Here is a 23,429-nt window from a genome sequence, read left to right on the forward strand (position 1 = left end):
CTCTGCATACCTCTGGAGGCCCATCCCCAAGGGGAACTCCCGCCTCTGGAGTGGCCGCCTCAGACCCAGCTGCAGCCTTTTAACCCACTGGGATCAGGGGCAATCTGGGATCAGATCCCTCTCTGATCCAGGTCTCTCTGAAGGTGGTCCGGTTCTTACCCACCGCACCACTACCCTGATAATAGGGCAACATATCCGTTTCTGACTGACTGTCACAAAGCAGAACCACATCTCTAAAAGCCGGTCTCTCTCTCATCACATCAGGGCCTCCCCCTGACATGAGGAAGCTGAGCGCCACAAGAACAGGCTGAGAATTAACAAGGGCAGATAACTTAGGTGAGCATGGTTGAAGGGCATGAAGCCCCATTGGGAGCTCAGCAGAGATCCGAGAGTGTGCTGAGCTTTTCAGCAGGAAGGGCCCTGGATAAGCTGGGGAAAATGGATGAGGGGAGTCTACCTTCTGGGAGCACTGCCCAATGGCATGAATGTCCGAGTTGATGTTTTGGAAGACCCGCGTGAACTCTGTGAGCTCTGTCATGAGCTGCTGACTGCGAGTCCAGCACTCGTTCTGCACCTGTGCAAGGATGTCCTTCTTCATGTTGTCCAGCTTGGATTCTGGGGACAAGAGAGCCAGGTGTTAGGGGGTGCCCAGTAATGAAGGAGTGCTCGGGGCAGTGCTGTGAGTCTAGAGAGGGAGTGGCTAAGGGAGGCCAGACCTTGAATTCATTCCTTCACACATTAAACATTTACTGGATCCCTGCTCAATATCCAGCCGCTGTCATGCACTGAGGCCTGTGCTCTGCACTGGCAGACAAGAGTGAACGGGTAAAACAGAAAGCGTCCCCACCCTCAGAAGCTCACAGTATGATGATGGCAGAGACAGACATATAAATGGGCAATCACAAACCAGTGTGATAAATCCTCTGTGAGTGCCCTGGAGCCTTCAACCCAGCATAGCGAAGGGAGTGGGGGCCTGAGAAGGCTGGGAAAGACCTCCCTAGGGAAGGGACATTGAAGTTGGATGTGTTGAGTAGTTAATGCTCCAAGTGGATGAAAAAGCATGTGCAAGAGCATGGAAATGACATGTTTGTGAAGAGCAGAATGCCCTGTCAGAGATAAAAATGTTCGGCTTTTGGAGTCTTAATGCCTCTGCTCTAGAAGAGATGCCAAGAAGAGGGGGTAACCTGCCTTTTGCTTTTTCAGGATTAAAGGAAAGAAGCTCTCAGGCGAACAAAGTGCTAGAAGATAATCCTGGAAGCTGCCCCTGGTGATGTGAACAACTTCATTGTCCTAGGGGGCAGGAATAATACCCATATGATACCTCATCAAATCTAAGACACTACTATTTTTTTTTTTTTTGAGACAGTCTCACTTTGTTGCCCAAGCTAGAGTGCCGTGGCGTCAGCTTAGATCACAGCAACCTCAAACTCCTGGACTCAAGTGATCCTCCTGCCTCAGCCTCCCAAGTAGCTGGGACTACAGGCATGCACCACCATGCCAGGCTAAAAAAAAAAAAATATATATATATATATATATATATATGTTTAGTTGGCCAATTAATTTCTTTCTATTTATAGTAGAGATGCGGTCTCACTCTTGCTCAGGCTGGTTTTGAACTCCTGAGCTTAAGCAATCCACCCGCCTCGGCCTCCCAGAGTGCTAGGATTACAGGCGTGAGCCACCGTGCCCGGCTAAGACACTACTAATTGTAAGAAGCACCATTATTTTATATACCACTAAAAAAGAAAAAATAATGCCATCTAGACTCTAACATGCCATCATAAGATACCTTTTAAGTTCAGAGATGCTAAAATATACACAGAACAGCAAAATAAAATATAGAAATATAGTATCCCACCAAATACATTATAGAGCTCTTACTACATACCAGACAGTGTTTTAAGTACTTTAACTGCATTAAACCATTTTTATCCTCACAATTTCCCTTTGAGATAAATACTATGATTCTCCTTACTTTACAGGTAAGCAAACTGAGACTCAGAGAGGTTGAGTAACTTGATCAACGTCACACAGTGGCAGAGCAAGAATTCAAACTCAGGCAACCTGGCTCCTACTCCATTATATTTTACATTACAAATATAAACATAAAGTATGTTTATATAAATATTTTAAAATGTATATATTTGTATGTTATATGAAAAGTAAACTGGCCTATCCCCTATTAGCATCTCTGCAATTAGAAAGTAAAATAGTGAGTTTGAGAAGCAGCTAGTTGAGACCTACTGGATATGGGACTTTCAGAGCCTTGCAGGGAGGAACCACAAGGACTGGGTCCTAAGAGCTGAGACTGCAAAGACCTATCAGGATGGAACTTGTCGAGGGGCCCCCTATGTTCAACAGAACACGGAGATGTGAACTCAACCTTTGTCAAACTATCCCTCTGACCCATGACAGCAGCTAGGCCATCGCAACAGTGCCGCTTTGGGACCAGTAGCATCAGGCAGGTGAAGGTAGCCAGGAGCTCAACAGCGACACCATGTGGTGTAAAGAAGCAATGGATTGATAAAGCACCAGAGTTCCATGGGATTGGAAGCTGGAGATGGTGGGGAAAACAGATATGAGAGATATTTAGGAGGCAAAAGAATGAAAAGGATTTGGCAACAGGTTGGATGTAGAAGGGTTAAGGAAAGGGAGGAGTAAAGGATGGCTCCAAGTGTCTGAGGAGGCCAACTCACTAGAGTGGATAATTATGCCACTCATTGTTCAAGGAAGCCCAGGAAGAAGAGAAACAGAGTCAGAGGATAAGAAGATAAAAATTACATCAGCAAGAAGGATGAGAGTAGACAGAAGGGGATAATGTGAAATGGAAAAAAATTATTAAGTACTTATTACATGCCATGCTCAAAACTAGGAGCATTACAAATAATATCTTATTTAAACCGTTTACTATTAATATAACCCTGTGAGTAAATGCATTATCATGCTCAGATGACTGATAAAGAAACAGAAGCTCAGTGATCTGAAGTTACAAAGCAAGTAAAAAATAGGCCCAGGATTCTAAACCCAGTGCTTATCTCTTTCCATCTGTTATTCTTGTAGAAGCCAGTTAATTCTGGACTAAGGATCAAGAAACTAACAAACTAAAAAGAGAACACAAGCTACTGGAACAACAGTGGAGCAGACGCTGCCAAAAACAGGGCCTGAGAAAAAGCAGACCAATCGCAGGCCCTCCCTCTTCCTGCCTTGCCAACCTGAATCCCCTGTATAAGAGCAGACCGTTTCAGTGGCCTGTAAGACACCTAATGAGGCATGTGCTTTCATCTGATAGGAAGGGCTAGGCAAACAGCAACATTCAAACAAACTCTTTCTAGGCCCCAGTTCCAAGGCCTCTCACCTTCACAACGAAAGCAGGCCTGGGGAACCATGGGTCTGATAGATTCTAGTTTCTGCAGAAGTGGGTACTATTGGTTATTGTCATCCTTGGGGGCTAGGTGAGGAAACAGAACCACTTCCCTGTTTCCTAGAAGAATACATCACTGGCTTCACAATCTACCCCTCTCTGAGCCTCTCCAAGGCCAGCTCCTAGCTGAGGCACTTGCTAGTACACAATGGCATAAGCCATCCCTCCCACGGAAGATGAGAGTGGACAAGACGAAGTCATATTTCTCAGAGACCCAAGGATACCAAAACAGCCTTGGCCTTGTGGGAGTATGAAGTAGCAAGAGGAGGGAAACCAAGTTGGGTTGCGGAAGAAACCGATAATACAGGGCTCTCGAGCCCCACTTTCCACATGCAACTTTGGGACAAGATTGCCTTTCAGGGTGTCCTGTGCTAACACAAAATAGTCATAGCAGACTAGAAGTCATAGTGTGAGCTGTGTTATAGTAAACAGAGGACCAGCTACAATGCCAACAAGTCCCCCACAGCTCCCAGGTGGCAGGGGGTATGGAAGACAGCAGAGAGTTGAGAGCCAGCAGGCCTGGATGGAGTTCCTGTGTTGAGGGGCAAGGGATCTTGAAGCAAAAGCTATGGAGGTGGCCAGCCTAAGGCAGAGACTGGATAAAGGATTCACTAAAACCCCAAGGATCTGCCCTGCCAGCTGGAGCCAAGGCAGGGCTAAGCCAGAAAAGGTAGAAACTCTGGGCCCTACTAGGCCAAGAGAACACACCCCCCAGCAATGCCAGCCCAGAACACAGCAGCACCGGAAGCAGCAATGTCAGGAGGGCAGAGAACAGGAAAGGATTATGGTATCTCAGAAGCCAGCACGTAAAGAGCACACGCCCCAGTAGCCCTCCCCAGTGCCAGATAGCACCCTGGGAAAGAAAAAGGAGGAGAGAATGCTTAAGAATAAAAACAACCCAAAACTGTAGTTAAATTTTCAATTAACCCAAAACCCAAAATACACCAAATTAGACCCAAAGTGACTGCTTTACATGGAAAGTGCTGTCTTTAATTGGGAAGATTATGTTCTTCTTTCACCACTGGCAGAAGTTAAGACTACAGAGTAAGACAAGATCAGTTAAAAAGAGTAACGTTTTACATATGCAAATCATGGTTATAAATTTAGACTGCTACAGGTAGAGATGAGCACCCTAGATTCTGGGAATCTTTGTAAAGAAACTGAGCTCAGTAGCTCAAGGAGCAGGCTAAGATTTTTCTCAGTCATGTTTGAACTTTAAGCCATCTCTACACCATAAGAATAGAAAGTGTTGGGTGACAGGAACATGATTCCTAAGGAATGTAGGATATGAGCAGAGCCAAACAGAGAGGCTGCCCTCGGTGATGATCAGATCTTTGATAGTAGAGGGAACGGCCTGGGACCTGGAGCTTTGGGAACCTCCATAGGACCAATAAGGGGACTTGCACCAAAGGTTCTGGGCCCAAGACAGGCCATGTGTATAGCTGTAAGGAAGGGGGAAGGAAAGGAGGGAAGACAAGCAGCACTCACCCATCTCTGCCTGTACATCGTGGCAGGTCACCAGCAGCAACTTGCCTTTTGTGAGAAACTTGATAGGCATATTGGAGACACGGTCCTGCCAATGATTCAAGAGGCTCACCAGCCTCACATAGTTCTTGACAGGACAGCCTCTCATGTCCTCCAACTTCTGAGGCCCCCAGGATTGCAGGAAGTCATAAATGGTTGTTAGCCAGTGATGTTCACTGCAGAATTCCTGCACCTCCCGCAGCATCCCCTAAGGGCAGACAAGGTACTTAGGGCAGAGGTGGTGGTCACGATGGGACTGGTGGACAGCCTCCCACTCCTTAAACTTCTGTTCTTACCTCCATCAGCATGTGGTATTTAGTCAGTGCCTGCTGGATTCGAGAGCTGTTGTCCAGGTCTTCCCGCAGCTGCTCAAGATTGTGGGGCAAGTACTGGCCCCGCAGCCGGTGCCCACGGACCTCCAGGAGACCAGCAATTGGGCAAGTCTTCCAGGGCCATATCAATCCTACATTTGGGCCGCAGAAGATACGCACAGCATCGCTGGGCTGGCCCTGGAACTTGGGCAACGGGAACTCTGTGTTCGAGTCCTCCTCTTCATCTTCTAATGGAGCACATGACATAATTGTCCATGAGTAATACCCTCCAGAGCCCAAACCCTTCACACACACACCCCCATTCTCTGCTCATGTTCATACACACATCTCTATCACACACACAGTATACCAGACCCACTGAGGGAATTGATTAGCTAGGGTTCAAGTGCAGAGAATAGAATTTACTCTAGCCAGTATAAGCAGGAAGGAAATTATTATAGAATATTGAGTGGGTTAAAGAATAATTAGGAGCAGTGAAACAAAAATGTTCTAGGCTGAGCATTTAGGGCTCTGTGCTGTCTAGCAACTTGAGATGTCACTGTCACATCATCAGCTATAAAACACACTGCCTCTGCTATGCTCCACAGAATAGGTGGCATATACTCTGCTTCTCTCCTCCATGTAACTCAATCCTTAATTAAAGTTTCCTGTAGATTTAGCTGATGGATCCTAGATTTAGCTGGCGGATTTAGTTGAAGTCTCCTGTAGGATTTAGCTGACACCTATCTGTAAGGGGGTCTGGGAAATGCAGTCTGCAGCACTCCTGTATCTGAAGAACAGAGGATGAGGTGGGAAGGGACATTGAACGTGTGAGTCCTCGGTATCCTTGAACCTGGTTTCCCCCTTAACTTTTTAGGAATTGGTTATTTGCCAACTTTAGTATTTGTGCTAAAACTTTGTACCAAAAAAGGAAAAAAACATCAAAGTGTTCAGAAATCAGATCCATACTACCCCTACCTAAACACTATGGTGCTTCCAAGGCTCAGGCCTCAGATCTCTTCTCTTCTCCACTGTCTAGGAGATCTCTCTCATCCAGTTTCATGGATTTAAGTACCATCTATTTGCTCCCAAATTTACCTCTTGCTCAGATCTCTCACTGAATTCAAATCCCATTTAAACAACTGCCTACTCCATATCTCTAATTGGATGTCTAACATGCACCTTCAACTTAACAGGGCCAAAAACGAACTCTTGATTTCTTTCCCCCAAAACTGCAATCTTCCAATTTCAGTAAATGGAAACTCCATTCTCCCAGTTGCTTTGGTCAAAATCTTTGTAGTTATCTTTGACTCTTCTCTCACACACAAAACACCCATCCATTACAAAATGCCATCAGCCCTACATTCAAAATATAATGTATCCAGAATCCAACCAATTCTCACCACTTCTACCACCATCTGCCCTCCTCTTCCCAGCCCAAGTCACCATCATCTCCCACTGCATTATTGCAATACCCTTCTAACACTTCTCCCTGCTTTGGCCTTTGCCTCCTACACCTTACAGTCTCTGCTTCACATAAGGACAAGAATGACCCTTTAAAACAAATGCCAGGCCGGGTGCAGTGGCTCACGCCTGTAATCCTAGTACTCTGGGAGGCCAAGGCAGGTGGATTGCTTGAGGTCAGGAGTTCAAAACCAGCCTCAGCAAGAGTGAGACCCTGTCTCTACTATAAATAGAAAGAAATTAATTGGCCAACTAATATATATAGAAAAAATTAGCCGAGCATGGTGGTGCATGCCTGTAGTCCCAGCCACTCGGGAGGCTGAGGCAGCAGGACTGCTTGAGCCCAGGAGTTTGAGGTTGCTGTGAGCTAGGCTGACGCCACAGCACTCACTCTAGCCTGGGCAACAGAGTGAGACTCTGTCTCAAAAACAAAAACAAAAACAAAAACAAAACAAAACAAAAAAACTAATGCCAGAAGGGACTCTGAGAAGATGATAACAGTGACAGTATAGCTTTGAAATCTCTTCCAACTCCTCACATAATAATGACAGAGCAATTAGATAGCAAAACCAAAAATCCATAGATGACATTTTTAACAAAATGGGGACAAGGGATCCTTACAAATCCTAAAATAAAAGTGGGTAGAGACAAACTACCTGCAACCTCATGCCCCACATGGTATTGCCATTGATGAGGAAGGAAGCAGAGGGGAACAATGAGGCACCAGAAAGACCAGAGAGTAGGGAAGCCCTCAACATCCAACAAGCATTTACTGGAAAGTAGAGGGGCCATTTAAGAACAGCAGGTAAAATTGGAAGGGATTTTACCTGCTCTTATAGCAGGTGAGGTGAGGTCTGTAGGAGCTGAAATAATCTATGCCCTATAAACCCTTGAATCCAACCAGCAAGGGCTCCCTTTTGGGACAGAGCTCAACATGGAGAAACTACTAGGAGTAGAATAAAAATCGAGCAGGATATCACACTGTGTTTCCAATGGGGGGAAAAAACGAGCAGGATGGAAGCAATAGAGAGAAAAAGAAGGTCCAGATAAATGTGGGGGAGGGAAATAGAAACCAGGAAATCTCAGGAGGCTAGACATCATTTTTTTCAACACTACAGAAAAACAATAGAAAAGAAAACTGAGAGTAGAAAACTATTCTGAACAAAACCTCCTTTTGAAAATTAAGAAAAGCCAATTTTTCCAACATGAGCAACAGAAAAGTATCAACATCAAACCCCATACAAAGCTATCATAAGAAAAAAAAAGGAGTAAGGAGTAGAATAACATCCCTAGAGATAATGAAAGCATGTCATGAAACAGATCAAAACTACAGCCCATTTTAAAACAAGCTACAAGACACTAGGAGAATGATACAAGTCATGAGAGAACAACACAGATCAGGAAAACTCTGAAATTATGTGACAGAACTAAAGGAAATAATTAGAAATAAAAGAAAAAATTTCAAAACAGAAACTTACCTAAAAAAGGAACATAAGAGCAAATAAGCACAACAGATAGTTCCTTAAGAGAAATAGAAGGTAAAAATAAGGATAACTATGGAACTAAAAAGGAAATAGATTTTTTAAAAGGTTTTGAGAGAAAGGGACAAATATTTGGTACAGTTGATAAGAATCTATCATAAGTAACAGGATTCCCTAAAGAAAAAAGTCAAAGCAAGGGAAAAGAATTAATACTAAAAGCTGAATTCAAGAAAACTATCCTGAAGTAAAAAGATTTAAAGCTACATTCTGAAAGAATGTACTTGAGAATTCTGCCCCAGAATGTTCAATGCCAATGCATATTTTACTAAAATTACTAGATTTCAAGGAAAAAGAAAAAAATCTTGGCAAAAAGAGTAAGTGACTTTGTAAGGAAAACAAAATTAGATTATCACTAGAATTTTTCTTTTTTTTTTTTAACAAGGTGTCACTCTGTTTCCTGGACTAGAGTGCAGTGGGGTCATCATAGCTCAATGAAACCTCAAACTCCTGGCCTCAAGCAATCCTTTCACCTCAGCCTCCTGAGTAATTGGAACTACAGGCATAATAAATTAGCCTGGCTTATTTATTTATTTATTATTTTTTATAGAGATGGGTTCTCTATGAAAGACCCCATCTGTATGCTGTGTTGCCCAGCCTGGTCTCCAATTCCTACCCTGAAGTGATCCTTCTGCTTTAGTGTCCCAAGGTCCTAGGATTATAGACAGGAGCCACCGCACCAGCCTATTACTAGACTTTTCGATAGAAATTCATAATGGCTTCTCACTAACATTGACTCAAAAAAAAAAAAAAAAAAAAGAAATTCATAATGGCTAAAGAAAAGAGTAATATATTTAAGGTATATGCAAAGGATAAAAGTATGAGCCAGTGATTTTTATATCCAGCAACACTAACTTTCAAAAGGTACAAACTGTTATCAACATAGAAGAACTTGAGAATTTTGTTCCTACATGTCCTTCCTGAGGAATCTAATAGAGAATGAGCTTCAGACAAACAAAATTACTAGAGAGACATCAACATAAAGACTGCCAGTGAACTTAAATATTAATATATTGTTACAGAACTAAAATTGAGGGTTAGAAGGGAAAGAGTATAGTATTAACTGTCAATGTAGAGAATACTGGTGACTCTCTTTCTTGCCAAGTGGACAAAGCCTACCTAAAGAATGGAACCGTGGAAGGCATACTGGTTGACTATTCCACGGCTATTCCCCTTCTCCCTTCTTTTATGGTCGTACAGCCCATCTTCCATGAGACACTGAGAATGTCAGCCATTTGATTTCCCAGCCTTTCTTACATCTAGAGGTAGTCACATGGCCTAGATTTTGTCAATGAGATATAAAATGAGTCTGCTAGGGAGTTCCTGGAAAAGCTTCCCTTTGCTGGTAAAAAGTGAGAGTCAAGCATAGAGAGCTCTCTTGCTAACCTTGCCTACCCTCTTCCACCTGATTTTGCTTGAGATGGGATGCTTGAAGCTGCAGCTTGTCTTGCAGCTATGAGGCAATAAGCCTGAGGAATGAAAAATTCCCAAAACACTGATTTCAGCCTCCTTTGTCACACACAACCTTCTAACAGGATCTGCTCTTACTTATAGCAAAAGCAGGAAGGAGGGGAAGGATATCAAGAACGTGCTACTTGATGACATTTTTGAAGAACTCAATCAACCCTGGAAGCAACCCACCTCAAGATGTCTTGGGGTTTTTTGTTGGTTTGTTTGTTTGTTTTTTGCTTTTTTAGTTTTCTTTTTTTTTTTAGGACACTATGGTTGAATCCAACTGCATCCATTAATTTCTTAGTTATGGGAGCTAATAAATTCCCTGTTTCTTAAAGTAATATAAGCTAAAAAAAAACAAAAAAAATTCTCCTTTTTACTTACATAGTTTTGAGTTAGGATTATTTAATCCAAAAGAAACTCACACATTCAGGCCCATATAATAGGTGCTTATAGCTAAACACAAGGAAAGCTGAAGATTGCAACCTCCCCTATCATCCATACCCTTCTAAGAGGATCTGCCCTTACCTATAGCTAAAACCAGTTAATTTGCACCATGACCCATTCCCCTTGATGTGGCTTATGGATATGTGATTCAATTTAGAGAGCAGAATCAACCATATTCCTTGCCTTGAAAATTTGAGCTAAATCAGTCTTATCAACAGGAAAACTTAACTGAATGATCATAGAGACACAAGGATAAAGTTGGTGCCATAAAATGTTTAAGTCACTTGAAAGCCATAGTTACAAGGGAGCAGAAAATCCAAAGGAAGCAGAGACAGGTAGCCGTAAGAGTCAGGGAAATTGCGTTCCTCCTCTGGTCTGATCTCTTCCTCTTCTGGTCTCATCTCCTCTTCCTCATCTGGTCTGGTCTTCTCTTCCTCACCTGGTCTTGTCTTGTCTGAACTCCTCTTCCTCGTCTGGTCCCATCTGATTTGGTCTCCTCTTCCTCCTCCAGTCTGGTCTCCTCTTCCTTGCCTGGTCTTATCTGGTCCAGTCTCCTCTTCCGGTCCCATCTGGTTTGGTCTCCTCTTCCTGTTCCGGTCTGGTCTCTCAGGGAGAGTTTAAATACAGACAGCTTACATGATAAGAGACTTAGAGTGAGTGATCAAAGGTGAACTTCAGAATCACAGCTTGGCAGCCCTGGTAGCTGCTTAAGCCTGCGAATTGGGGTCTGCAGGGAGGGTGGGGGTTGTGCTGAGTCTCTGAGTTAGAAAACTCAGGAGCAGGTAGGACCAATTATTTTGAAATAATTCTAGGCTCATAGGAAGTGGCAAAAAATAGTGTATAAAGTTCCATGACCCCTTCACTCATATTTCCCCAATGGTGACATGCTAGCTAACTACAGTACAATGTCAAAGCCAGGAAATCCACATTGCAATACTGTTAATTTAACTACAGAGCCTATCTTTATATGTGTGTGTGTGTATACAGTTCTGTGCAAATTTCTGCCACGTCTAGATTTGTATAACAACCACTACAATTGAGATACAGACCTTTCCCATCACCTCAAAGGAGCTCTCTCAGGCTATCCCTTTCTAGTCTGGCTGGACCCTGGCAACTACTGTCCTCTATCTCTGGAGTTTTGTCATTTTAGAATGTTATATAAATGGAATCACACAGTATGTGATTTTTTGAGACTGGCTTTTCTTCACTGAGCATAATGCCTTTAAGATCCATCCACACTGTTTTAGGTATCAATAGTTCTTTTTCATTGCTGAATAGTATTCCACAGTACAGATGTAGTGCAGTTTGTTTATCCAATCACCCAGCGAAGGACATTTGAGTGGTTACCAACCTTTACCCAATTCTGACCCTTGTTTTTACTGAATGGCACATGAGCTTGAATGGAGGGGTTCAGTAAAACACCCCTAAGGAACACACTGTTAAATTCGATCTCAGGGTATTGTTTTAGATGCTCCCATCATATCAGTTGTGCTAGTCTATGAGAGCTCTTTTGAGAAGAAGAACTTATGTCATGCCTCAGATACAGAAAGGCAAAGTTTCTTGTCAAGTTTTAGTGTGTTTTAATACAAGGATACAGGGAATCTTGTCACCAACAAAGTTTTTCTCTTTGCTCTGGCCGCCAGGAAGCTGAGTTTAGTGCCAACTATTTGTGAAATTCTCCAGTTTTGTTTTCTTATGCAATTATCATCTGACCGGGGCTTGAATTTTTCATCTTTGTTTTTTACCTTACATATTATTTTAAGTATAACAACATGGAGAATTTTATCAGAATTCCAGGGAATTGCCTCTTTGGAGAGAAAAATCCATCAGTGCTGGAGACAGAGCCTGTTTCCCTGGCAACGCATCATGGGTGTTCAACAGAATGAGAGAGAAGGGAGTGTGCAGGACGGGGGCAGAGCTCGGTCTCCTTTGCTAGACTTTGAGCTCTTCTGAGTGTCAGAGCCGTGAATGGTCCATCATTATAGCCCCGCAAGCAAAGAGCAAGGAGAGCTGCAGAGCAGCCATGTCCAGTGATGCTCTGTTTACTGTTCTACTGCGGTTCCCTCGCAAGGAGAGCAGTGGACATTGTGTCCTGTGGGCCCAGCTAGGACCACAGGGTGAGGGTGAGGACAGATCTCTCTAGCAGCCACAAGCAAGTGGGAGTGGGCGGGAGGTCAGATTTCAGAGCCCCAGGATCTCCAGTGTTAAGACCAGGTTTCAGACTTCACAGAACAGGAAAAACTTTCTGGGGAACAAGGTTACCTACTTTTTATCATGCCAAGTACGTTCATCAATTAAGGGGCCACCCAGGTGCACGCGTACACACACACGCAAATACTATTTCTATTACAACCATCTCTCTTGCACACACCAACACACATCCTGGAAGGGAGCTATAAAGCTATATCTCTGAATAAAAGGTTGAACTTTAAAACAAACAAACAAACAAACAAACAAAAAGATTCAGAGAAATTGGGACGATGCACAGAGAGAAGAGACCAAAGGATAAGCAGCAATTTGAGAGGGGGCTCTCCTCCTGACTTTCTAGTTTCAATTCCTGTCAGAGTTGGTGCTATTATTTTCTTTTCTGCCTTTGAATTTAGTAACTGTCTGTTTTGTAAGCTCCAAAATATAAGACAAGTTGAAGAACAGTGATTCAAGGTGCCAAGACCCCTGAGAGTGCTCCAGCAATAAAGTGCTATACAAAGTCCATTCAAGCGTAATTCCAAGCAATGGAAAGAAAAGCTAGTCTAATTTTAATACAATTTGGTGAAAAAATAAAAAAAACCCAAAACAAAACAAAACAGAAATCACTAATAACTTCATAGCCAAGGTAAGAGTGAAGTAAAATTTGCTTATAATAAGAAATGTGGGCCAGGAGCAGTGGCTCACGCCTACAATCCTAGCACTCTGGGAGGCCAGGGAAGAAGGATAGTTTGAGCTCAGGAGTTCAAGACCAGCCTGAGCAAGAGCGAGACCCCGTCTCTACTAAAAATAGGCATTGTAGTGTGTGTCTGTAGTCCCAGCTACTCAGGAGGCTGAGGCAGAAGAATTGCTTGAGACCAGGAGTTTGAGATTGCTGTGAGCTAAATTGACACCACAGCACTCTAGCCCAGGCAACAGAGTGAGACTTTGTCTCAAAAAAAAAAAAGGAATGTGATATCAACTAAGTAAAAGAAATACAAATTACCTGTCACTTCTGAGGGATTCAGGGCTTCAATTTAAAATACATACGTATAGGCATAATACATACATGTCAATATGGAGCTGCATTTTTAAATATCAATCTAACTCTGAAAGGCCTAAATTATATAGATATTTACTATAGGTTTCCTTAAATGAGTGACTCAGAGATTTCACACAGAGCAAATATTCTTGTCAAACATATTTGTACACCTCTTCATCTCTTTAAGGTTTTTTTCTCACAGAGCAGTAAGAAAAAAAAAATCTTTCCTTTCCTCTTATCTATAAATCTATTCACTGCCACACTGCCTCCCTTTATGCTTCCTCTTCCTCTTCCTACTGCTCATACCTCACAGTCCAATGAGCCCTTACCTGACATGTGCAACCTCCTGGTAAAAAAAGTACAGTAATCACAATTTTCATTCTTTTCATTATATCTCTAAGCTAACTTCAACACCATCCCAATCAAAGTGTACATCAAAAAATTATACAATAATAATTAGGCAATCCTTTGTCTCTTTTCAGTGTAACAGATTTATCTTACCACAAATATCAAAAAGATTCTCTGATCTTAGTAGGATATTATCACATTAAAGTTAATGTAAGAATTTTAGGGTAATAGTTTTTGAATTTGACACCTGACAGATGACAAAAATGATTATCAGATTATATTTTCTTAGTTTTGAACTGCAGAAAGTTTCTGATAAGATTGTAAGGACATAAAATAGTAATATTAATACTCGCTTTTTTGGCCATAAAATGTTCTCTGGAAAATGTTGGAGAACACAGCTACGGCTGGAGGATATGTTATAACCATTTTATTAATAATACATTGAGTATTCTTTTATTGACTAGAACCTAGTCTATGTAAAAGTTTCCCTTGTAAAGGGGTTTATTTTTCATATTCTTGTATATTAAGTAGAGGCATTAAAATAATTTATAATTTAGTTAAAATACCATATAAATTTTGCCTCATTTAAGTAAAAGATTTCTCAGTTGGATGTATGTTTCCTAAAGACTTCTAGTAGTGTTTTAACTACTACAAATTTACCTTTATTGAAAATTTACTCCATTTTTCTTAAAGAACTTAAGGAAAATCTTAAATCAGAACTTTGGTTCTGATTCTTCTCTGATATTAATCTGATTTTCCATGCAGATCTTTTTTCTTTGTATTTTGCAGAAAAGTTTAAAGAATGGTACTACAAATGTCCTTATCCATTCACCTAAAGTCAATAATTATTAACATTTTGCCACATTGCATTATCTATTTTTCTTTCTGTTTTTTCTTTCCCCCAAACCATTTGAAAGTAAGATGGGCACATCATGACATTTCACCCCTAAACACATCAGTCCATGTTGCTCTTTTAAAAGTGGAAAGGACATCCATCCTAAGATAGTGCAGATGAACATTTTGTTTTACTAAGACTTAGAATAAAAATTCAAGTTATTTTTTCCTTTTTTAACCATTCAAAAAATACTATGGTATATTCATAATATGAATTAGTACAGCATGTAATGAAAAAATATTGTGAAATGTCTGATTTATCTAAGTCTTTAATACTAATAATAGTAAGAAGGTACTATATGTAACGTATATTATTAATACTATGTTTTAAGCACGATACTAGACATATTATCTCTTTTAATCTTCAAAAGAATCATTCAAGTTAGGTATTTTTGTCATTCCCACTTTGCAGATTAGTAAACTAATGTGTCTGACTCCAGAGCCTTTCTTCTTTCCACTGCACTACGTAAAACAAATATCAATAGTCTCAGTTAATCTAAATGCATTTGAGGAAAAAATGTGCCCCAACTGGTATAATTTGAAAAAGACTCACGCTCCTTTCTAGAAACTGTTTTTCTCCTGGTCCGCTGTTTCCTAAAATTATCTTTGTATCTTTAAATCATCTTAATGAATACATACCAGTTCATTGGGAAAATTAAAAAGCATCAATATATCAAATGTGACTAATGCATTTAATGATTTTATTGATAACCAATGATAATTGGTAACCATAAAATCTTTCAATAATATTAATGAATTACTCTACATGAAATAGAAAAGAGCTGTATGAAATAAAGCAAATATTGAACAAGCAGAGCTCTTGAAACAAGTACAAATTAACTTAGCAATCAAATTCAACAGTAAATGAAGTGCAATTTTGGAACTGGAGAAAAACCTTACAGAGTTCTGGATGAACCAGGAAAAGGATAATGTACTCACACTCTTTCATACACCCCTCAGTGCATGCACATACACATAAACACATGACTTAGTGAGAAAATCACCCCCGACCCTCCTCCCCACAACACACATGTGCTATACTCAGGTTATAGCTGCTCCATCCACACCTAAAGCCTGACTCTATAGCCTGAGCCTCCTGCCCACTTCCCATGCCATTTTCACTCTACACGTGCCCTTCTCTTCCTTCAGCCTCCCTACCCCCTTCCTGGGTCTCCTAAAATACCTTCAGAATACAGGGAATCCCAGGAGGTCTTCTGATCTGCAGACTGTATTACCTTCATGGCAGGATATGGTGAAGGGGCAGAAATAGGAAAACAATGAGAAATTTAAATAGGGCTGAGAGTATCTACTTACACAGATAGCCCCCCCTGCTCAATCCAGAATACCTGTAGGGCAGAGGTCTTTATAGACTGTAGGCCTTCTGATAGAATCTGGATCATATTTTCAACATTGGGCATATGAGACAGCTGGCCACAATCATTGAAGTTCAGCTGTGATGAGAAGAAGGGTTTCTGCCTTGGGGCCTATAAAAGAAATGTTGAGAGAGGCCAAGGGGTAGATGACAGTATACATTCCCCATCTGCCCCTTGACTGCCTGCCCACCTCCACACATGCCACCCACCACCTCACTTGCAGGATGTTGGCCACAAAAGAGGTTATCTCCTTTTCCAAGATAGAAACAAGGCTCTGACAAATCATGTAGTCAACTAGGTGGGCAAGCTTTCCCAGTTGCAGCAACCAGGCCTCTGCTTGCTTCAGCTTCTGCTCTAGCTGCTGGCGCTGTACCCTCTGAAGGTATATGGAGCCGTGGCCTGTCCTGATCCTGTTGCAGTTTTGCACTCGCTCCTGCAAGCCTTGTTGCATGTGGTACGTGTCCTCGTGAATCTGTCAGCACAGAGAGTGGAAATTCATCATCAATAAGGGGGATGGAGAGCAAACTGGTCAGCCACTGGTGTGTGCAAACTCTCAGGTCTTGCAGCCTAGAACTTAGAGCCTAGATATGCACACAGAGGGCTCCTTCTTAGTAGAGATTACCTCCCAATTTTTCAAGTGCCCAGAGAAGATATGAAATGGAGAACATATATTCAGAGTCTACAATGTGCTAAGGTGATAGGCCGGGCCTATCTACTGACAGCCCCCAGGGTGGAACTCAAATACAAAATTTGTGCATATGTAAATAGAGAGGTTCACAATGCATAGAAGAAACAAAGAAAAAGATCAGATTCGTAAGGCTAAGCAGTAATTCCAGCGTATGGACTTCAACCACTAGTCTGAGCTGATGTGACCTGCTGAGTAGCATAATCCTGCTTTCAGTTATAGTAGCAGCTGTTTCTGGGCCCCGACATAGACTTTCCACTGGGGGAAGGGGATGTGGGATAAAAGCCTGGGAGCCTCTTTGTGGGTTCTTTTCAGATCTGGGAGGTTCCTCAGCCTACAAAGCCACTTACAGTTGCCAACCCTTTGGGATTGTCCTATTGAGGAACAGAGGGGAGATACCAGAAAGCTGTTTGGCCAGATGGACCCTTTGTCCTCGCTGCTCTCCTGTTTTTTTTTTTTTTTTTTTTTTTGATGCTCCATAGAGCTGGTGATTAGAACTGACTGGTGTCTGAGATTTGTACTAATATCTCTGCTCTCCATGAGCTCCAGCCCCTGTCTCCTGAGAGTCAGGCACAAGACAGTAGAGCCCCAAACAAGGCACATCATATACCAACATGCCCTCAAGCTTGGCGAGGTGTCCTCCTCCACATTCTAACAATACCCTTAATACTTAGTGCTTCCCACTTCACAGCTCTTAGTCCAGAGCATTATTATTTTAGTTACTTATGTGACTTATCTACTGCACTGTAAGTTCCTTTAGGAGAGGGCCCCTGTCATTCCTTATTTCATTTTTCTATTGCTTAACACAGTGCCTGACATGGGGTAGTTCCATGGTAAGTGCTTGTAAAAAGAATATATCGTCTCACATTGAAAGGGCATACTAAGTGCCAATTAGGATAAAACCATGTAAACAACAACAATAAATATTACTACTACAACAAAACATAATTGGTATAATTTTTTTTTATTTCGGCATATTATGGGGGTACAGATTTTAAGGTTTCAATAAATGCCCATTTCCCCCCTCCCCCCACAAGTCTGAGTCTCCATCATGACCATCCCCCAGATGGTGCACATCTCACTCATTATCTATGTATATACCCGCCCCCCTCCCCCCTCCCACCTGCCCTATACCCTATTACTGTAGTACCTATGTGACCACTTAGGTGCTGTTCAGTTAATACCAATTTGCTGGTGAGTATATGTGGTTCTTGTTTTTCCATTCTTGGGAAACTTCACTTAATAGTATGGGTTCCAGCTCTAACCAGGAAAATATAAGATGTGCTATGTCACCATTGTTTCTTAGAGCTGAATAGTACTCCATGGTATACATATACCACATTTTATTAATTGCTATAAATTTTTAATTTTTTTTCACTAGATGCTCTCATCTTACAGTATGCATTTTTCAAATATCAATACTAGGGGCAATAACTTCTAAGTTATGAGAAAAAATGTTTTAAACCCAGAATTCTATACCTCACCGCAGTATTAGTAAAGTTTGAGGAAAAAGACATTTTTAGATATACAAATACTCAGAAAATTTATCATCTACAGATTCTCCCTTAAAAAAAAATAAGGCATATTTCAGAAAGAGGAAAATTAATCCAAGAGAATAAAGTGTGGTCTACAAGAAGCTTTGATGGGCAAAAATATTTGTGGAACACATTGTTAATTTTGAATGGTGCTATGGTCTAAATGTTTGTGTCCCTCTGAAATTCTGTTAAAATCCTAACCTCCAATGTGATGGTATTATGAGGTGGAGCCTTTTGGGAGGTGATTCTATCCCCCCATGAATGGGATTAGTGCCCTTATAAAAAAGGTCCCAGATCATACAGTATTTATCTTTTTTTCTTTGGCTTGTTTCACTTATGTCACTAATGTCCTCCAAGTTCATCCATGTTGTTGCAAATGGCAGAATTTCCTTCTTTTTATTGCTGAGTAATATTCCAATGTATATATGTATTACAATTTCTTTAACCACCCATCAATGAACAATTAGGTTATTTCCATGTATTGGCTATTGTAAATAATCCTGCAATGAACATGGGGGTGCAAATATCTCTTTGAGATACTGATTTCATCCTTTGAATATATACCCAGAAGTGGGATTGCTGGATAATATGGTATTTCTATTCAAAGGGCACAAACTTTCAGTTATTAGATGAATAAATTCTGGGGATCTAATGTACAGCATGGGTGGTGATGGATGTGTAAATTAATTTGATTGCAGTAATCATTACACAGTGTATACCTAGATCAAATCATCTCTTTGTACACCTTGAATATATTCAATCTTTATTTGTCAATTTAAAAAACAGCCTCAGAGAGCTATCTAGTTCTTTCTGCAGCAAGAAGGTAGCCCGTCTATGAGGACTGGGCCCTTACCAGACACCAGATTTACGAGCACCTTGATCTCATACTTCCTAGCCTCCAGAAATGTGACAAATAAATGTTTATTGTTTATGAGCCACATTGTGGTATTTGTTATAGTGGACTGGAAAAATTAAAACAAATGGGTAGGTTATAAAACAAGAATGTTTATAACAATCTAGGAGAAAATTCCAGGAGATATCAATCTAAGAGTAATATTAGTAGGAAGGATAGATACAGGAATAAAGAAGAGAAAGGAAAGTACGATAACGCTAAGGTTCTTATTCTGCTTGGGAGAAAGATACGGATACAAATTCACCTGTGGCATTCATTCATTCAACTAAAATTCATTTAGCACCTACTATATATGGCATACCTTATAATAAGCACTAGAGATATATTAGTCATGAAATAAACAAAAGTGTCTGCCCTCTGGAAGAGGGCGAAGGAAAATGAATATAATAAATCAGTAATTTATATTGCATGTAAAAAGGTGATTAGGGCTACAAAAAAACCTAAAGAGCAGGGAAAGAGGGATGGGGAGTGCTGTTGGTAGTAGGGGTTGGCAATTTTAAATAGGGTGACCCTTTGGGATAATTTGTCTGGCAAAATAAATAGGGTAACCAGAGAGGCTTCTCTGGGAAGTGTTTTTAGAAAAAGATATGAAAGAGACATTCATTATTATCCAATGTTAAGTTGAACAGCTACACCTGTTAGGCAGGCACATGGTGATTTCCACATAGGTTTTGTTGTCCTTAACTCAGTCACATGGCCTCCCCCAGCTATGAGAATCTATGAAAGGAAACAAAATCAAGATTCCAAAACTAAGAAAGATCAGTAGATACTGAGTAGTAGCTGGGCAACCATGAGAAGAATAAAATGTATAACAACTAAATTATTAGAGGATAATAATAGCAATGAAAATGTAAACTAACAAAGGATAAGAAACACAAGTTAGAATCAAATAGAAATCACAAGAAATAGAAAATACCAAAACAAAAATGGGAAAAATAAGTCCAAACCTATCAGTAAACAAAATAACTGAGATAAACTTATTATAAGACATACACTCTCAGACTAAATGTTTTCTAGAATTATATGAGATATACATAAAACAAAATAATAAAGGAAGGTTGAAAACAAAGGGATAGGAAAAGATAGATCAAGCAAACACTGTTAACATCAGACAAAAGAGAACTCTGGAAAAAAAGCAGTAACAAGAATGAAGACTTTTTCATATTGATAAAAGGAGCAAGTCACTGAGAAATACTGTCATGAACTTTCATGCACGTAATATGATGTTGGAATATGTCTTGCAAAAACTGAAAGAACAGCAAGGAGAAATGAACAAATCTATAATCACAGAAGAGGATATTTAACATATATCTCTCAAAGGCAAGTGTAAGTAGGTTAAAATTATTAAAATAATGTATAATATAGAATATTTAAATAAAGCAGTGAATGAGCTTGGTCTAATATATATTTTATTAGGTTGGATTCCCTGGAAGCAGACCCTGGGACAGGGATTTGGGGAAATGTGTTTTATTGAAGGAGTTATCTTCAGAGAAAAGAACCTCTAAGGCAGTGGTCCTCAAACTTTTTAAACAGGGGGCCAGTTCACTGTCCCTCAGACTGTTGGAGAGTGCGGCACACATTCCACACATGCGCACTGTGGGCCCGGGACGAGTCGGCTGCTAAGCAGGACAGGCAGCAGTGGCAAAAACACCTGGCAGAATGGATAAATGTCCCCAGCAGGCTATATGTGGCCCGTGAACCATAGTTTGAGGACACCTGCAAGGGAATGAGGGAAGCAGAACAGAAAAGGTAAAAGAGCCCAGCAAGATCTCAGCTAACATCTATTGTTGGTCTTACTTGAAGAGGTAAGAGGCTCTGGAATGTATATCATATTGTAGAGTTGTCATGCCCTGAGGCAAAAGCCAAAATAAAAGAAGGGGGGAAGAGGCTGAGGAAGGTGTTCCACATAAGAGAAACTAAGGAGAAGTGACCACTAAATGCAACACATGGTTCTTGTTTGGATCTTGAAGCAAGAAAAAAAAGAGTAACAGAGAATGTTATTGGAATAATTAGCAAATTTTGAATAAAAATTGGGGATGACTAAAGGATAGAGATCTGCACTGTCCAGTGTGGTAGCCCATGGCCACATGTGGCTACTGAGCACCTTAAATACAGTTAGTTTAAATCGAGACATGCTGTAAGTGTAAAATGCACACTGGATTTTGGAGACTTAGTATGAAAAAGGTAAAACTTCTCACTAATAATTTAATATTGATTACATGTTGAAAACAATATTTCTGATATGTTGAATTAAATAAGATATATCATTAACATAAAAAAAAAGAATTGGGGGAAGAAATAACAGAACTGTATCAAAGTGTAATTTCCTGATCTTTTATAATTGTACTAGGGTTATGAAAGAAAATGTCATTGCTTTTAGGAAAAACACAATGCCATATTTAGGGGTTGCTATGATTCGAATGTGCCCCCCAAAACTTCATGCATTAGATGCTTAATTGCCATTGTAACAGTAATAAGAGGTAAGGCCCTTAAGAGATTATTAGCTATGAGAGCTTCTACTATTGACCCTCATGAAGGAATCAATGCCCTTATTGCAGGAGTGTTAGTTATCTTGGGAGGGTTAGTTATCTTGGGAGTATGTTCCTGATAAAAAGGATGAGTTGGCCTGATTTCCTGCCTCCTTTCTCTGTAGCAAGTGTTCATTCACCACATGATGTCTTTCGCCATGGGATAAGACCCTTATCAGATGCCAGCACCATGCTCTTTAACTTCTCAGCCTCCAGAACCATGAACCAAATAAACTTCTATTCTTTATAAATTAGCCTGTCTTTGGTATTCTGTTACAGCAGCAGAAAACAGACTAAGATGGGGTAAGGGGACTTGATGTCTGCAGTTCACTCTCAAATGATTTAGAAAAAAATGATACATATATAGAAAAGAGAAAGGGCATAAATGATAAAGTAAACAGGGAAAAATAATAACCTGGATAAAAGCTACAAGAGACCTTATCTTACTATCCTTACATCTCTCCTGATAAGTTTGAAGTTATACCAAAAGACAAAGAGGAGGGAGGAAATAGGTCTATCCCAGTAATGCAAAGGTGGTCTAACATTGACAATTTACCACATTAACAAAGTAAATGAGAAAAATCCTATGGTCTTCTATATAGAAGCAGAAGAAGTCATTTCACAAAACTCAATAACCATTCATGATAAAATCTCTCAATAAATGGATAAAGGGTATCCACCAAACACCCACAGTTGACATCATTTTTTTTAATGTTTCAAATGTGTTTCCGTTCTTCAGTAATGCTGTATTTTCATGTGAAGCACAATGCTTTTATTTAGACAAATTACAAGCTTGGTTCTGAAACAATTCAGTTAGTACTGTGATGATTATTGATCCCTACCCCCCATACTCGCTCCTTTGAAGTGACTGAATGCCAACAGGGACAGGTTCTATTCCATTCCATTTCATTCCATGCAGCAGCATAGAAAGTGGCTCTCTGTGTTGCATTTGTTTGTCTTTTCATTTTTTAAAATGATGTTTTCAATAAAAAGTTAGTTTTAATACAAACTTATTGCTTTTTTCATAGTTCATAATTTTTATATTTTAAGAAACCCATCCTTACCCTGAGATAAAAATATTGTCCTGTTTTATCTTCTAAAAGATCTTGTTTTTTCCTTTCACACTTATGTCTTTCCATCATGAATTAATTTTTGTCTATGGTATAGCAACCATCAGAAAACAATGCTGTTTTAAAATACCATTTATAATAGCAACAAAATCCATCAAATAATTAGTAATAAACCCAACAAAATATGTTCAAGACCTCTATAGGAAACCTACTGAGCTTTCTTAAGAGAAAAATAAAGAAGACAAAATAAATGAATAAATCCATGTTTAGGGATTAGGAAACTAAATATTAAGATATCAAATTGATATCCTCAAATTGATCTATAAACTCTATAAACTCGAAGCAAGCCCAGTAAAAATTTGAGTTGTTTATTTTATGGATATTAACCAGCTAATTCTGAACTTTATAAGGAAATTCAAATAACCTAAAATAGCCAGGGCAATTTTGAAAAAGAGAAAAGTTACAGAATTGACAATACCAGATAGTGAGTCTTATGACAAACCTGTAATAATTAAGACAATGTCACATTGACAAAAAGGCAAACAAGCAGACTAATGGAAAAGAATAGAGTCTAGAAACAGATTTAAGTAAACGATACCAGTACTATTAATTAGGAAAGAATAGTCTTATCAATAAATGGGAAGAAAACCCTTGACCCTTACCTTATACCATACATAAAAATTAATTTGAAATGGATCAC

The 23,429-nt window shown here is 40.1% G+C and overlaps 1 protein-coding gene across 1 annotated transcript in view; it reads right to left on the minus strand.

Moving 5' to 3' along the window:
- The window catches only part of DNHD1 (dynein heavy chain domain 1), an 84,810-nt gene that overhangs the window by 37,493 nt on the left and 23,888 nt on the right, over positions 1-23,429 (minus strand). The window contains exons 6-12 of the mRNA XM_076002224.1: positions 16,216-16,470; positions 15,972-16,109; positions 15,809-15,860; positions 9,784-9,786; positions 5,242-5,504; positions 4,910-5,153; positions 458-615 (exon numbers count right to left, since the gene is read on the minus strand). Of these exons, the coding sequence (XP_075858339.1) occupies positions 458-615; positions 4,910-5,153; positions 5,242-5,504; positions 9,784-9,786; positions 15,809-15,860; positions 15,972-16,109; positions 16,216-16,470 (1,113 nt within the window). The remainder of the gene's footprint in view (positions 1-457; positions 616-4,909; positions 5,154-5,241; positions 5,505-9,783; positions 9,787-15,808; positions 15,861-15,971; positions 16,110-16,215; positions 16,471-23,429) is intronic.

Source organism: Microcebus murinus, chromosome 4 (assembly GCF_040939455.1).
Source record: "Microcebus murinus isolate Inina chromosome 4, M.murinus_Inina_mat1.0, whole genome shotgun sequence".
Taxonomy (NCBI): Eukaryota; Metazoa; Chordata; class Mammalia; order Primates; family Cheirogaleidae; genus Microcebus; species Microcebus murinus.